This window comes from Podospora pseudoanserina, chromosome 4, assembly GCF_035222485.1.
Source record: "Podospora pseudoanserina strain CBS 124.78 chromosome 4, whole genome shotgun sequence".
In the NCBI taxonomy this organism is placed as follows: Eukaryota; Fungi; Ascomycota; class Sordariomycetes; order Sordariales; family Podosporaceae; genus Podospora; species Podospora pseudoanserina.
Window position 1 is genome coordinate 2,832,783 of NC_085923.1, and position 15,477 is coordinate 2,848,259.

A 15,477-nucleotide genomic window follows, 5' to 3' on the forward strand; every position below is an offset into this window, starting at 1 on the left:
CTTCTGGAATCTATCCATAGCTGGGCATCTCAGGCAGTCGTCGTACGAGAAAAGTGCAGCTATTCCCGCACGTCCAGGGCACAGCTTAGTCGAGAGAGAATGCGTTTCAGGCCGCTACAAAGCAATCGTGATAGGGAGGCATTTTGACTGCCTCTTTCTGGAAGGTGATACGACCCAAGATGCGTTGCCTGTTGTCTGGATGTGGCTGTAAGAGGGGATGAGAGCGTGAAAATGACGGCAAAAGGCGAAAATATGGTGGTGAGTTGAAGAAAAAAGAAGGGCGAGGTTGTTCGGTAGTTGGTTGGTTCTGCCGAAACTACGCCCGCCAAGGTTAACTTTTGGTCTACTTGGAATGCAGGTTCGTCGTTAGGTGCGGAAAGCGAAGAAGGCATCATGACGTTGTCTGAAGATTCAAAGCCACATCTCATTTGACTGTATCGAGCCTAGATGACAGTTTCGGGTGTATTCAACAGCTGGCCAGTGACGGTCGATACTCTGAAAATCAAGGTACGAAAAGCCAAGGGGATCGGCTTGCTCCTGTAGATCCTGCTGGCGACCTTGACGGAACAGGAAGTGGTGTGTGTGTTCGTGTGACTCTGAGGTGAAGAGACCTATTCAAGGTGGGATGATGTCGTTGCTTTAGCTAAGCTTTCTAACTCGCAGTGACGATGACTACAGTTTCCCTGTGCGTTGTCATGTATGTGCCCTGCATTTAAGGGAACAAGTCTTTTATGGGTTGGGTATCAATCAGGTACAACGGCATACGCGCCCCTTTTGACGACGTCCCAATTCACCGGTCCGAAACTTCTTGCGAAGACTTGCAGCTCACCGAAGAATGAGTTGTATCGCGGGTTCCCGCATGTGAGTCCCGAGGGAGCATGACCGTTCTCATCGATTCGTTGAATTGAGGCGAAAATGGTAGTAGTAAATACTGGTACCGGTGTCACGTATCAATATCTAGCAGCCAATCCAGTATATGAGGGGTTCCCCAATTGAGGCTGGCTGTGGACGTGTACACACTCCGAGGCCCTGAAGCTGATTCGCCGCTAGATCGAAAAGGGGGGTGTTGCTGTCACTGCGGGAGCATGCCACTCAAGCTGTGACGGGACGAAACACTCAAATCGAGCCAAATCTCAGATGGGCATTCGACTGTGAGGGGGAGGCTCATACAGCCTTGTCAAGTCTTTTGGCTTCCGTCTGCCGCTGGCCCTCACGGCCCGCGTTTGGCACCTTCCGACCCTCCTTCCCCAGGTCCGGCGTCATCTCCCTGGCCAAGACCAGTCTTGGTAGACAAGCTAGCAAAATTGCTCGCAGCCACCCCGAAATGCCTCGATATGCCCTTTGCAAGTGTTTTTTGAGAGGCTCTCTGCCTGAGCCTCATCATTGTCAATGACATTGGGAAATGATGGAACTTAGTGGAGGTCAACTAACAGCATCGAAGCCGATGTGCCTTTTCTGGATTTTGCTGGATGTCGCCGCCGTCCTACCGGCGTTTTACACACCACCACAGCCTTGTTTATCTGAGCCCCGCGAGCATTTGATTCCTCGACAGTGCCGCCAAGTGGCCACTGCGAGGCTCTCCTGTCTTCCGCTATTGGCTGCCTTGACCTGTATGAGAACCCCCAACACAGCTGCACGACTTCCTGCTCAGCCCAGGTCGATGTATCGGCCTGGAGATAGACGGACCACGTCAATCGTCTTTGATCTGCAGAAAGACAGCCGCCGGTCCGTCTATATCACTTCGTGTATGGCCGCCATTGACCAAGTGGACGATGAAGAAGACAACCAGTTCAAGATCGTCGTCTTCTCATCCAACAGAAACAACACATCATTCCTTCGACAGCCTCGTCCGTGTGGTTTGTTCAAACCTAGAAGTCTGAAAGACAATCGTGTCAAATCAGCAACCATCCCATTTTCAATCAGACTCGCCACTTGCTGCCCATCATGACGAAGCCGTGGGAACAGTACCGTGAGATCATCATAGCGGAGTACCGGGACAACAGGAAGCCACTCCATGAGGTCAAGAAGCTCATGGAGCAGCAGTACCGGTTCAAGGCGTCGTATGTTGCCCTCCCTCGGTCCTTTGAGATGTGGTGATTGTCCGTCCCTACGGATCATCATCTGATCTTGTGTTCATGGCGTCACATACGTTAGATGAATATGATATTCTGACCATCCTTAACAGTACCCGGGCCTATCGATCGCGGTTCGACAAATGGGGCATCCAGAAGTATTCTCGTCGCAGGCGTGGGAATTCCATGGGTGAGGACGGGGAAGGAGACGACACCCGATATCTTTCGCCTCATCAAAGCCCAGAACTCGAAGACAACAGATACCAGGCAAGCTCACCAGCCATGACCCCAGGCGACCTGTACCACCCAGGATCCAGCGCGACGACACAGTCGAACGAGTACAGAGAGTGAGTCTTTTGGTTACTGGAAGCTCCATGCTCCAGAAATTCCCGGCCATTTTGCCCATATTTGGATAGCTAATTTCATCCCGTTAGCCCTTTCATCAAGCCAGAACCCACAGTCCAGTACAGCCAATACAGCATGATGCCCATCCATCCGAGTGCCGAGGCAAATACCCACCTGTCACCCATCTCATACAATACATATTCGCATCACCAGGCCATTGGTTACCCATCTGACCAGATGTCCACCTATCACCACCGAGCGGGCAATGCTCTTGTCTCGGCCCAAACCTCGCCAGGTCCCCAGAGCTACCAGGAGCCGTCTGCCGCCCACATGACCTATGGGTACTCATTCGACTACTCCAGGCACTGAACCCTGATCGCTTCCGGTTTCTACATGTTTTCCCACAGCACTTCCAACTTCCTTTGCATAAGTCATGTCTCTGATTTCGGTGTCAAAACCTTTTGTATTATTAAACTGGTGGTTTCGCAGCCAGGCGGCTCGGGGCAGGTGATCCGCGGAAACAGGACGCGCAGAATAATTCGACAGAAGCGACAGCAAGTTGTGAGCTACTCGGAGTCCAGGGGACAAAACTTGTTTCATTCTTTGACGTTTGTGGCGGCATTGAGCTGTTTCTGGAGCAAATCGGGGCTGGTGTGATTTTTTCCATAGTAGAGTGATAGTCATAGATTCAATCGTCGTTCTTAGTCCTCTTCGATGTCTTCCACACGGCGGTTGTTCCTCTCCCTCTTGATGTTGTTTGTGCGTCCAATGACTATGCTCGCATCGGGGTCGTCATCTTCTTCCTCCTCCTCTTCAACCTCTGAGGTTGCGTCGGCATTACGTCTCGAAGCCTCTGCCACTCGCTTCATTTTCCGAAGCATGACTTCGTCTGGATACAAGTCGGTGATTGTCAAGTCCTAAAGAGCAAAAATTAGTATGGGTAGGAGACTCGACACATAACGTGGACATGGACCCGTACCTTTGAGCAGCCCGGAACAGGGCATTGTGCCTTGCCACCGGAAGATCGGATGAAAGACATGATGGCATCTTTCTCAAAGGTGTGCTTGCACTTGTGATTGCTAAATGGCGTTTTGAAGGCCTGCAATGACAAGGGGCACTTGAGGTCAACAATTTCACGCTCGACAACAAGATCGTCATCCTCCTGAATGTCGGCGACATTCTTGACTGGGTTGCCATCCTCGTCAAACCAAGTGGAGGGATCCGGCAGCGGGATCTCGTTGTCGGGGTGCATGGCATCATGCCACGTCCTCTTGAAAGGAATGTAGTCGTTGTGGACAGCATACTTATCGTAAGCAGATAATCTGGAGTACTCTATCATCTTGACCTTTCGAGCTGTCCTTAGAGCATCGATGACACCAACGACTGGGGGCACATCCTCAGCCTCGTCCACCTCTTCGTCGTCGTCGTCGTCGTCGTCATCGTTGGCAGGGCGCCGTTGCTGTCGTCTCTCTTTTTTAGGTTTCGGTTCAGGTCGAGGCTGCTGAGCCTTGACTGTCACTACCACGGACTCAAGAACTGTTTTGGTATCTTCGAATTCGGCACGACAGTCTATTACACGCCGCAAGGCTTGTTCGGATTTGTCTGTCAGTGTGCTGATGGTTGCCTCCAGCTCAGCGACATATTCTTCGAGCTCTCTTTCAGCCTCGCTCTTGTCGTCGACACCTTCTGATCGACGCTTCTCCACATGCCGAGCGAGTTGCCTTCGCCGTTGAAAGAGCAGATCGTTGATACTGCCGACAGCCTTGATCAGGTTCTTTGAACATTCGTTGAGGTGTTTTTCGTACTGCCTCGCATCGCTGTCATTTCGCTGAGCGGCGACCAGCCTTTCCAATTTCGATTTGTTTTCATCGTTCATCGGAAATGCCGGTGGCTCATACTCGGGCAGGGAGACGTCGTCGGACCCGACCGACGTAGCTGGTGCTGGCTCAGAGGGCCGCGAGCGTTGCAGTAGACGTGGCATGGTCACCTTGGAAGTTGTGGGGTCCGATAGACAAGATCACCGGGTTATGGTTTCCTAGAGCGCTAAATCGTGGTAAAGTAAGTCGACGGACTCGAGTTCAATCACTGTCGTGTATCCCGAAATTGTTTGGCCTTATTCTGTCGGGTAGAACCCGAGCGCGGCTGACTGCGTTTATCGGTTCAAGAAACAAGATAGACGGAGGGTTCGCCGAGGACTGGAGATCGGAACAAATCAGATATTTGACGGCTTCTGGAAAAATCGGTACTTTTTCGTTCGTCGATTGATTGATTGAGGAACTGGGAAGCTGAAAACGCGTGTGCAACGATACTCTCAGGCGCGTATGCCCCGCCCCTGCCAAAGTGATTTCTTGGCCCAGATAAGGTTTGGCTGCCAAGAGGGATGGGCCCCGCAAGCCACCTTACCAGATGTGGCTTAAATCCCCTCCATCGGGCAGTGTCATTGGCAGGGATGGTCGGCTGTCGGAACTGACCGAGAGCCTGGGCCCTCCCCGTTGGTTGAGTTGCACCGCTGTCAACCTCAATTGGCCGAAGGTGAAGCAACTGCCAGAATCCCATGTCATCTTCAGCCTCATGTCGATGGAAAGCCGAGACCTCGGAGCTGCTTCTGACGACATCGCGCTGCTTCACCATCCTGAATTGTACCACGAACCAGGTGTACGGAATAAGGCAAGGTACTGATGAAAGACGTAAAGGCTGCCTCTTCCGGCACCTGTCTCAGCCTGCCCATATGAGGCCCGAGACACTCATCCCACAACGCCGCCGCCATCACCAAAAAGCAAGGGCGCGGCGAAGGTCGGTCGATTCTTCGATTTCTTTCGCTTCCGTTCCCGCCGTTTCCCCCGTCGCTTCATCTATCGAGAACTGCGATCCGCTCGCCTGTCGCGCGACCGACGGCACACTGACAGTTTACCGTCATCTCTTTGTGCGCTCACCACCCGTCCCCGCCTGATCGAAGCGTCGGTCCGACCAGTTCTATTGTGGTCGTGTCGTTTGATAGATGCCCAGATGTGCAACAGCCATGTCCCGTGCGTCGTGATACCCTAGCTGCGCTGTCGAAAAGGGCGGCCAACCTCTTGTTGTTGATATCGCCGATTCCATCAGACAGAACTGCCAGCGCCGAGTGTAGTCAAAGTCAGCTTGTCACCCGCTCACCTCTCACTCCTGGGCTGGGCCATGTGACATTGTGATGCACGGCGCCTGCCTTTATGCATCTCATATCTAGGAAACAAGGCAGAAGATCCAAGCCTTCGTGGAGGATGGCGGTCTACATTCCCCGTCTGTCATGCGGCTTGTTCCGCCATGCTGTCCTGCTAGAGAAGAAGATCTGTGATGGCTGACCTGTCTGAATTGCTCAGGCTCGTATTCAGTGCCAATACCATGGTCAGTTATGGCTGGGTTGGCACGAGCTCCCCCCAAGGGTCAATCGAGAGCTCTTTTCAGCAGCCCAGAGTGAAAGTGCCATGTGCGGTGAACAATGTGGGTCGATGCCGGACTTCTATCCAGCAGCCATAGGCCATACGGATGGTTTGCGGTGGTGGAGCGCTGGCGCCGTTTGTGAGCGTTGCCTTTGGCGAAGCGTGGAACCAATTCCTTGGGCCGATCCAAGGCTAAAGCTCGATGGCCCCAGATCTGGATGAGAACCGTTTTGCTGCAGCGATCGCCGAGCCCATCAGCGCAACCCTCGTCGTCATTCCCGCAGCGCCCTCACATTCCACCCCTGCCAATGACCTGTTTTGCTCATCACGCAGCAGGACACTCTGTCAGTCGTGCAGAGGTGCGATTTCCCGCTCCTTGGTTGTCGCTTCGCGCGCGCTTCCGGGGGGCCGACGGACAGAAGAAAGCATGGCCTGAGGTGCAGATGCTGTTGTTCTGTTTTCCCTATCTTCCCCTGGTGGGAAATCCTGGTGGGAAACACCGGTAATGGATAACTCCAAGCTCCCCTAGTCCCCATCGGGACCCAATACTTTCTCGCTCTCACGGCGTTCACTCCTCAGGGCAGGGGTCTAGGGTGGAGGGTCCATTGGGTCCAGATCGTCAAGCACCCGCATGGCTGGGGCTGTTAGACCGTCCTTTGAGATCACTCCGATCACAACAGCTGCCGATGCATTCAGCGATCAGGGACATGCATCGAAAGCACCAAATTCGCTCCCCTGGCCTGCTGGCCCCTCCAATATGGGCCAAAATGCCACCCTGGGCCACGTAGGGGAACACAGCGACTCGGTCAGCTCAGTATGGGTTTTTGGGATCGTGATTCATCCAACGGTGTCGGCCCTGGGACAGTCCCTCTTTCCCTCGTCCCCCGCGGCAATTGGCCCATGGCCTGTTGTTCTCCGGGCCTGTGCCTGGCGATATAGTTTTGGTTCTTTGTTTCCTTGCCCATCTGCTCATCTGAAGCTCGGGAAGCTTTGGCCGCCTTGTCACAAACCTTCCGTCATCCCGTCCGATTTCACACGGCCCCCGTCCCTGCCAACAAACCTCCGTGGATCTCGATTCCACGCAGATTTTGTGGTCGCCTTACCCAGACCACTGGACCATGCTTTTGTGTCGGAGCACCACCGTATTGACCTCTTGATTAAATATCTTCATGCTCCGTTCCTCAATCCATCATCCCCTTCTCCTTTGTTCGCCAGCCCACAATCAGCATCATCATCACCCAGACCAAGAGCCCAGCGCCCTGCTTACAAGTCAACAAGAACAAGTGACGGCACAGGTTACACAGCGGGTTCCCTAACCCATTTGTCAAGCCATCATCCAGCACACGAACAGCGAGTCCTCGGACATATACCCAGTCACCCACCTTTACCTGGATGTCTTGTTAGTGAAGGGGACTTTTACTCGTTCCAGAACCAGCCTCGTACACCACAGTGCCACTAGCTTTCAAATCCACCGTGACGCCCAGCATGAGCAACCAGGTCAATACATGGGAAGGCAACTCGTGGGAGGGTCGTGCTATCGAGGTAGACAGCATTCTAGATCCTGAGTGTCCGCCCCTGCTTACCAGGTTATTCTAGCACTATGGTGGCCGGCAGTTGGACACGCAAATCTACGATCCCATCATCTTTCCTGGGTTGTATTCCAACAGCGGTCTTGACATCATGTCGGTGCTGGTTCGTATTCCCTGACCATCTGCCTAGCTCGGTCTCAGATCATTAACAATGTGTAACAGATCTCTCTCCACTCAAGACCAAACCCCCAGGTGGACATTGGAGCTGTCGACATGTCGTGCCCCATCATCGTCTGCGACCTCTTGCGACCCGATCAGCCCATCATCTACGCATCAGACTCCTTCCTGGAACTGACAGGATACAACCGACCAGAGGTACTGGAGAGAAACTGCCGGTTCATGCAGGCCCCTGGTGGGCAAGTCAAGCCCAAATCGGCACGAAAATATGTCGACGAAAAGACAATCAAGAAGATGCGGAAATCGGTCGACCGGAACTCTGAGCTGCAGATCCCAGTCATCAATTTCAAGAAAGATGGTCAAAAATTCACCAACTACCTGACCATGATTCCGCTACAGTTCAACAGCCACCAGTTCAACATCTCGGTCGGGTTTCAGTGCGAGATGGACGGATGAATCGAGCTTTCGAAATAGAGCGATGCCACGATGAGACATTCACCAGCAACCACATCATCGAGATTCGCTCAGGATCATTGTTTTCTTATTCAAATTGTGTCACACAGCAGGGATCGGCGTTCCGGATGCATCGAGCGACAATCTGATTTTTGTCTTTGCTTTTCTTCTCTGTTAAAACAAGGTGCTTTTAGGCATTATGATACCCCATTGACAGGGTCTACACACGACCCTTTCTCTCCAGCTTCTATCGATTTGCAGGGTTTTTACTGCAAGTAGGGACGGGCGTCTGGTTCTTATTTACTACATTTTTATTCGACATGTACACATTACTGGTGTTTTTCCTTGGGAGCAAAGACGTTAAGGGTACAAACAAACCAGACACACAAACATGGGAAGGCGTTACGGCTTGAATGGATTGGTACGACTCCTAGAATATGGAAGCCGTACATGGCCGATTTTGGAAATGGTCAGGGGACTTTTTTAGCATTGGAATGGGAAATACGTTCAATGGCAGAAACAGACAGCTGGATGGGCGGAATATGGATGATAGGCCTTTGTATTCTCACCGATATGATGGGAGGGGTCGTTACTACTCGGGATACATGTACAACTAGGCAAAATCGAGCTGTCGTTACTGGCATTATCGCCAGTGATAGAACCTTGTCCCGGAACAATGCTGCCAGAATGAAATGTGCCAGTAGATCTCTGTCGCTGACCACCAGACCTTACTCTCCTAAAGGTGTAGCTTTTGGATATCCCGTCATGTGGCCTGGACAACGGCTCAAAAATGCTGGTAAAAAGAAGCAAGAACAATCAACTACCGAAAGCCCCTCTCCGACGCCATCGGCGGACGAAACCGTCCGCTCTCAGTCTTGCTCCCCTGACCAACCCCCCTGATCATGTATCCACCCCAGCTCAGTCATGATCGCACCCTCGACATCCCCACTTGCGATCACTCACATCCCAAGCAAAAAGCCAAGCTCAGCAAAACCGTTTACATCTCGCTTTTGACTTTCTTTTTCTGATCTCAAGTTATGCAAGACGTAATTCCTCTTTTCCCAAGAGAAAAAACACATCACGGAGAACTAAGCCGGACAAGTCACTTCCCGGGGTCCCCGACACACGTTTTCTGTGGTTATTATTCCACCCTTCTCCCTTACATCTTTCGGTGTCCAGAAGCGGGAGCAGCCGATACTACTTACCATCGAGTGGAAAAAGCATGACGCGAGAAACATGAGAAATAACCAAAATCAGGCTTGGCGATCATGGAAGTCGATACCAGCTGCGATGATCAAGGAAACTGTTAGGCCAGCGCAGAAGAGATGGCAAACACGGGTCGGCACTTGAATGGATAAGCACAACCTGTATCTGCTGGCAGAAAATTGAGGGAATTACTGTAGCAGCTCTCGCTGTTTGCCGGGTGATGGGATGACGGTGACGGCTAGGTACGTTAGGCATAATGGTCTGATGACTGATCATAGGGGGGAAGTACGTACGTCAATCGCACTGCACTGGCGAGCAGGGGGGTGGAAGGCAAGGTTGATAGGGGAGCTGTTCACGCAGGACAGTGACGTTTCAGCTACAAGTGTCTGGATATTGAAGTTGATAAAAAGGAGCAAAACTGATAGGGGTAGGCCTATTGTGGTAGTTTGATAAGGGTGTGCTTGGGGAGGCTGACGTCAAATGTTTTGTTTACACTTGTAGGCTATAACCCCAACCCTTGGTTTACCCCCTTTTGCCCCTTTTCCCATGCCGAGACTTCCGCTTACCTCACCTCCTTCGGCGGGTGTCCCCGCTTTCTCTCTCGTATTCCCTTGGTCTTGCTTTCTCCTTCTTTTCGTGTTGTTTTCAGCACCTCCACTGCTGAAACGTAATGGTTACCATAGCCGCACCACTCACGTCTTTGAGAACATCTTCAAGTTACCCCAGCTAATCTTGACGGGTCGGCTTCCACCTCCTTGAAACTGACAGCCCTTTCTTCTCATTCAGGCGGGCTCTTTAATCCTGTACAGTCGCAGAAAGATCCGAGATACCACAACGCAAATGCGGGCCATCGAAGGCCATTTTCCTCGCCTCACACTGACTGTTCTGTCCCACCTACAGCTCGCACTTGCAAACGGCAAGCGAGCGATCGATCTTTCCACCTACAGGTCTCCTCGTCTCTCACCAACACAGCTACACACGGTTGATCATCCGATGCCATCCATCGCTCCTTCACACTCCTTTACCGCAACGAAAAGAGAGAAGAACAGATACCTCTCCCTCGACATCTCCTCGCCCGCATCTCATTCAAAGACATCACATCGACAGCCAAGCCGAAGGAATCTTCTCCTAAGCACCTGAGCGACAAAAATTCCCACCCACGCCACACTCGTCGACCCGTTTAACCTCCCTCCCTCCAAGAGACCCATCAGACCCATCCTATCTATCCTACCAAGCCTGTCCAGCAAAGCAACTAGGTCGATCGCATACCTCTGCCGATCTACAAAAACCTCCGTTGCCTGATCTCCTCTCCAACCTACCCAACTTACTTGACTGCTGTCGATCGCATAAATGTGACAAGACTGACTGTATGATCACACCATCATCTGCTCAAGCAGCTACAGCCTCTCGACTACAAGAAAGCGACTGTCAGCTACCTACCAACGACTGACAATCGACGATGTGCGGTTAGTAATCATATTCTCGCACACTGACAAAGAGTCGGTAGCACTTTTCGTAAGGTAACAGGAGATGATCGATTACCAGGCCATTCCCAGTTGGCAGGCACGAACAAGAACGGATGAGATTTTGGCCACTGCTGTTTTACCTTATTGGGGTTTACACAGTGGTGAGAATAGGTAGGTAGGCTTAGATAGGTAAGGCAGGTAAGAAGAAAGAAAGATTTATTTGTGCGGCAGGACTGGAGTGTAGGCGCGAATGGGGATGATGTCAGGCAGGCAACAAGCTGCGATCGGTCCTTCATAGGTCTGTTTTGCTCTCGTGGTTAGCTCTCTTGCTCTGGAATTGGTCAACCTGGGGTACTCCAATCCGTATAAATTCGATTCGGTTTGCTAGGCAGACTTAGGGTAGGTCCTTCGATAGTTAAGAGGCATATTCGGCTAGACTATCGACTGAGCTGTCTACCTATAGAGCTGGAATCAAGGTCGAGAGGTGATTGTCGTTAAACTTATCGATAAATCACTCGATTAAGTCATCGAATGAACTTCTAATAGAGATAACATGGAGACTGACGATCAGGCTGTCGATTGAGCTCTTTGGTTGAGCTGTAATTACTAGTCAAGTAAGCCTGCGGTTGTCAGGCTGCCTGTTGGCTGTGGTGTCTATCGATTAGCTTCAATCAATTGGATTAGATACCTAAGGTAGTCTATCGATTGAGCTGCCATCGATTAAGCGGTCTGCCGATTAAGCTGTCTGCCAAGTGATTTGCTGTCGATTGAGCTGTCTGTCGGTTGAGCTGTCTGTCGATTAAGCTGTCTGTCGATTAAGCTGTCTGTCGATTGAGCTGTCTGTCGATTGAGCTGTCTATTGATTGAGATGTCTATTGATTGAGATGTCTATCGATTGAGCTGCCTGTCAACTCAGTCAGTCGGTTGAGGTAGTTATTCTGAGCAGCCCTTACCGCTTTCTTATTCTCTCCATTAACCAGCCTATTATTCAGGGCTTGCTGGACTTATCAGCTTAATAAAGGACCATCGGCTACTTTAGCACTGCCAGCTAGATACCTAGGTCGCATTTTATTCCTTTATCAACACTACAGTTACTTATTTTGTTCGATCGAAGTGTTTTACAATGGCTAGTTAAACTGCGGAGGATGTCGTCGATCCGGTGCTGGGTCCTTTTGGCGATAGAGCTGTTGATTACTTTAGCGATTGATCAAATATCTCGACAAGATAGCTAATAATTCTTTGAACTAATGTTGTCGGTTGCTTCAGCGGCCAAGTCCCCATCATCTCACCAGTTGAGACTTATCTTAAAGTACCGTAGTCTACTAAGTACCTAGGTTACCGAGTTAATCGTCGATTCAATTTACTTTATAGTTCATCTTTGATGATTGTAGGTCGCACACTGCTATTTACTAAAGCTCCATATACCCTCATTACCCTCCTCCACATCCTTCACACCACAAAGTCGCAGCGAGTGTTCTGTTTACCGGCTATTTATTGTCTTGTTCATTCCAGTCATCATCTCATCTACCCATCAACCCCTCTTTATCCCCCTCAACTCAGCGTAAAACTATTCGACACCCCCTCAAAAGCCTTAATACTCCCAATCAACGGCTTCGAATCACCATGATACCTCACCCTATACGTCCCCGCACTGTCCTCTGTCGCGCTCGTCTCCCAGGTAATCGTCACCTCGCTGTGCCCCAAAGCCCAGTTCGTCCTCTTCCAAGTATACACCAGCTTCCAATCCTCATCACTCAGCACCCTCGTCCACTGCCCATTGACCTGCTTCTCCACCGCGGCATACGTCCCCTCAAGTCTCAAGTTATTCCTCGGGTTCGCACCCTGGAATCGAACACTCACCGCCTGACCGCGGGTGTACGACGCAGCAGGCTGAGTGAGGACGGCCCCGAACTTCTTCCCGATGGGCTCGGCGTCAAACGCGACGCCAGTGATGAAGCTGAGCGAGTTTTCGCGGTTGTCTGGGGGTGCTGGAGAGCCGAAAGTTGGCTGGGAGCTGGAAGACGACGAGAGATACGGCAGGCCGCGGAGGGTGAGGTTGACAAATGCGGGGAGCGCCCACTGACCAAAGAGAGTCGAAGCTCCTTCGTATCGCTGGATCTGGTACTCCTCTGGGGTTGTCAAGTAGTGGGAGTAAGTGTTTGCTGGACCTCCCAATACGACGTAGGGTTCGGTTCCCAAGGACAGCTCAGAAGCAGCCGCGTTCTTCACAGCAGCCTTCCACCTTCTGCCAGCCATGGTGGTGACTTCGACAGGGGAGACAACGATGATGAACTGCCCCACACGGAAAGATTGAATATCCATAATGTTGGGGCTCCAGGCATAGGGGACGTCCATCTCGCCTACGTTGAGGAGGACAGGCTTGGGCTGTTGGCAGGCCTTCTGTTGGGGAGAAGGCGCCTTGAGCAAACCACCGACAACAGACCAGAACGGGTTGTTGGGCGCACCGGAGTCGCCCTGGGTGAAGTCAAATGCGCCGGGCCAGTCAGACGTGCCGGCAGCAAAGGAGTGTCCCAACGCAGCAGGGCAGGTTTGCACGAGAGTGCCGTTGGCAAGGGGAAAGGTGTAGTAGCGCATATCCTGGAAGTAGTGGAACGAGCGGACCGAGGCGCCTGTGACAGGAGTCGATGAAGAAGCAAGAGAAGTCTAGAGCTGTCAGTTCAAAGAACCTGCCGACGTCGCCAAAAGAAAACTCACATAGAGACTCTTAGCCCCATCAAACTGCCTCTGCGCAATAATCTCACAGCTCGCCACCCCCAAATCCAACTTCTCAAACGCCGGTCCCCTCGCCCGACAAGCCTGGCTCTTCCCATCCGCACACGTACTCGTCTCAAAATCGCACATCTGCCCGGACCCATCATCACACCAAGCGCCCAACACATTCGGCGACGAATCCCCCATATTTGCCTGCGAAAACCCAGCCACAAACCCTTCGGCAACCGCACTGTCACCCCTCACGCTCCTCTCAAAATAATAAGCCGCCAACCCCTTGTTATCCCCTGTCACATGGGTATTATTCCCCTGCATTGAAGTAGGATGGACCGGAAACCAAGTCAACACCCCGATATTCTTCCCATCCGACGCCCTCTGGAACCTCAACAACGTCATAATCTTTTCCACACTGTCATCCCCATACTGAGCCCGTTCCGCGGCAGGGTTGGCCAAGTACGAGTACAAACTCCGGTTGATGTTTGCGTCTTCGATTCTGGTGGTGCCAAAGTCGAGGTAACCCTCCTGAAGGCCCTCGTGCGCCCGCTTGACAGCCAAAATGGCGCCGTCGACGATAGCCTTGTAACTCTGCTTGTCGAAACCCAAGCTCGTGATTTGGGGGAGCAAGTAGTTGAACCAGGCTCCGGGACCAGAATGTGAATGTGTGCCGGTAACAGCCACATTGCCGGCTTTGTACATGCTGTACCCCGTCCCTTGGGCAGCGATGCCCTCCAAAATCCCACGGCGGACGGCGGTATCGCCAGACATGGTATCCAGAACAAGGTAAACAAACCGGTTGGCGGGGTTGGACACCTCCCCGATGATGAACGCGCGAGCGTACAATCGTTGGCGGAGACCAGTACCAGTTTGAGCTGTGTCGGCGTAACCAGCAAAGTTGATCTCTACCACCGGACCGGTGATATCTGCTTTGCCCACACCAATAAGATACTTGTCGCCGACTGCTCGTTTTTGGGAGCCATGACTGCTGCTGGGGAGGGCGGTAACTAGCTGCGTGAAGGCAAGAAGAGCGAACAGGAAAATGCTGGCAAACGTGGACACAATAGTCTGTCCTCTGGTTGGCGACATTGCAACTGACTGACTTGACCAGACCGATCGAGCAAACGACCGACTTGGAGAAAGACAGAAAGAGAGGAGGAAGGGAAGAGGTGGTATCCTGCGATAGTGTGGTTGGGGGGAAGCCGTCCACCTTTTAATCCAACCGATCTCCCATGATTCCCCAATCTCGACCACCACCTACCTTACCCGGGCCGCTTCCCCAACGAGATTGGTCCACAAAGTTCCATGACAGTAACCATAGGTAAGGTAGCTCATACAACCTGTCTCAGTAGCCACTTGCACACGCTGCTTGGAGCTAACAAAAGGCCAAGTTGAGTGTAACCTCCCCCTCCCCATTGTTCAGCTATTCCCGGTCCAACAAGTTCAGGTATCTTGAAAAAAAAGCTAAAAGGTTGTCGATGCATTATTGGTTCCACGACGTGGTAATGTGCCTTCCCCACAAAAAGATATTCCGGGAAGTGGGCAGCAAAATCATCACCATGTTAAGCCCTGCTCAGTAAAAAGGCATGTCGATCGGACGTGTTTTCCACTTATGACAGCCTTGACAGGATACTAGTGAGTCGAGAATGTAACTCTGCTTGCAGCGGTTATCTGTAAGTGCACACACACACATACCTATCGAGACATCATATGGACAAACGTTGCACTTGGTTCCATCCTCCCCTCTGCTCTTCAGCAGCCAACCCCGCAGTCAGTCACTCGTTCGTTCTTTCCTTCTCTTTTTACTCCTGCCTCCTATTTCCATCCGCGTGATGCCTTCGCTCCTTCTCCCGCCGAGAGTTCTTGCACTTTTAGTCCCTTCCCAAGACACCACTTGCTCAACCACAAGGAAGCAACAACAGCGGCAGCTGCTCCTGCACCCCTGACAGCATAAACCTATCACCTTAGCGCATTCGCTTCCCGTCCCCCCCTCCCGTCCAATGAACAATACCGCCTGCAGCATCGATCAACACCTTGATTTTTATTGCTTTTCCCGTCTTCGTGGTGTGGAAGTGGCATGTCCGGTGAT

General features: G+C 51.9%; 4 protein-coding genes across 4 annotated transcripts; 2 read left to right on the forward strand and 2 right to left on the reverse strand.

Annotated features, from left to right (window-relative positions):
- The first annotated feature begins 1,146 nt into the window (after window positions 1–1,146).
- QC764_406980 (uncharacterized protein) lies at window positions 1,147–2,972 on the forward strand. Its single transcript, XM_062946989.1, has 3 exons — window positions 1,147–2,060; window positions 2,186–2,419; window positions 2,507–2,972. Exons 1-3 carry the CDS (start codon window positions 1,945–1,947, stop codon window positions 2,784–2,786), a joined length of 630 nt encoding a protein of 209 aa, XP_062800729.1. The 5' UTR covers window positions 1,147–1,944; the 3' UTR covers window positions 2,787–2,972.
- QC764_406970 (uncharacterized protein) lies at window positions 1,584–5,571 on the reverse strand. The gene is made up of 3 exons (XM_062946988.1): window positions 3,397–5,571; window positions 1,969–3,334; window positions 1,584–1,876 (listed from the first exon to the last, which is right to left on the reverse strand). The coding sequence occupies exons 1-2, from the start codon at window positions 4,396–4,398 to the stop codon at window positions 3,119–3,121; spliced, it is 1,218 nt and encodes a 405-aa protein (XP_062800730.1). The 5' UTR covers window positions 4,399–5,571; the 3' UTR covers window positions 1,584–1,876; window positions 1,969–3,118.
- Window positions 5,212–11,834, forward strand: VVD (Vivid protein light receptor). Its single transcript, XM_062946987.1, is given in 6 exon segments — window positions 5,212–6,371; window positions 6,390–7,375; window positions 7,430–7,525; window positions 7,585–9,695; window positions 9,904–11,593; window positions 11,657–11,834. 3 exon segments carry the CDS (start codon window positions 7,319–7,321, stop codon window positions 7,993–7,995), a joined length of 564 nt encoding a protein of 187 aa, XP_062800731.1. The 5' UTR covers window positions 5,212–6,371; window positions 6,390–7,318; the 3' UTR covers window positions 7,996–9,695; window positions 9,904–11,593; window positions 11,657–11,834.
- On the reverse strand, window positions 11,812–15,167 carry QC764_406950 (uncharacterized protein). Its single transcript, XM_062946986.1, has 3 exons — window positions 15,084–15,167; window positions 13,380–15,008; window positions 11,812–13,328 (listed from the first exon to the last, which is right to left on the reverse strand). Exons 2-3 carry the CDS (start codon window positions 14,475–14,477, stop codon window positions 12,216–12,218), a joined length of 2,211 nt encoding a protein of 736 aa, XP_062800732.1. The 5' UTR covers window positions 14,478–15,008; window positions 15,084–15,167; the 3' UTR covers window positions 11,812–12,215.
- Window positions 15,168–15,477: the final 310 nt, after the last annotated feature.

Bases quoted from the DNA above. Each gene is read 5' to 3' on its own strand.
- QC764_406950 (XM_062946986.1), bottom strand. From the start codon at position 14,477: ATGTCGCCAACCAGAGGACAGACTATTGTGTCCACGTTTGCCAGCATT. The intron at 13,329-13,379 runs GTGAGTTTTCTT...TGACAGCTCTAG, and splicing joins ATGGGGCTAAGAGTCTCTAT to ACTTCTCTTGCTTCTTCATC.
- VVD (XM_062946987.1), top strand. From the start codon at position 7,319: ATGAGCAACCAGGTCAATACATGGGAAGGCAACTCGTGGGAGGGTCGT. The intron at 7,376-7,429 runs GTAGACAGCATT...AGGTTATTCTAG, and splicing joins GGGAGGGTCGTGCTATCGAG to CACTATGGTGGCCGGCAGTT. The intron at 7,526-7,584 runs GTTCGTATTCCC...AATGTGTAACAG, and splicing joins TTGACATCATGTCGGTGCTG to ATCTCTCTCCACTCAAGACC.
- QC764_406980 (XM_062946989.1), top strand. From the start codon at position 1,945: ATGACGAAGCCGTGGGAACAGTACCGTGAGATCATCATAGCGGAGTAC. The intron at 2,061-2,185 runs GTATGTTGCCCT...CATCCTTAACAG, and splicing joins CAGTACCGGTTCAAGGCGTC to TACCCGGGCCTATCGATCGC. The intron at 2,420-2,506 runs GTGAGTCTTTTG...TCATCCCGTTAG, and splicing joins CAGTCGAACGAGTACAGAGA to CCCTTTCATCAAGCCAGAAC.
- QC764_406970 (XM_062946988.1), bottom strand. From the start codon at position 4,398: ATGCCACGTCTACTGCAACGCTCGCGGCCCTCTGAGCCAGCACCAGCT. The intron at 3,335-3,396 runs GTACGGGTCCAT...TTTGCTCTTTAG, and splicing joins CTGTTCCGGGCTGCTCAAAG to GACTTGACAATCACCGACTT.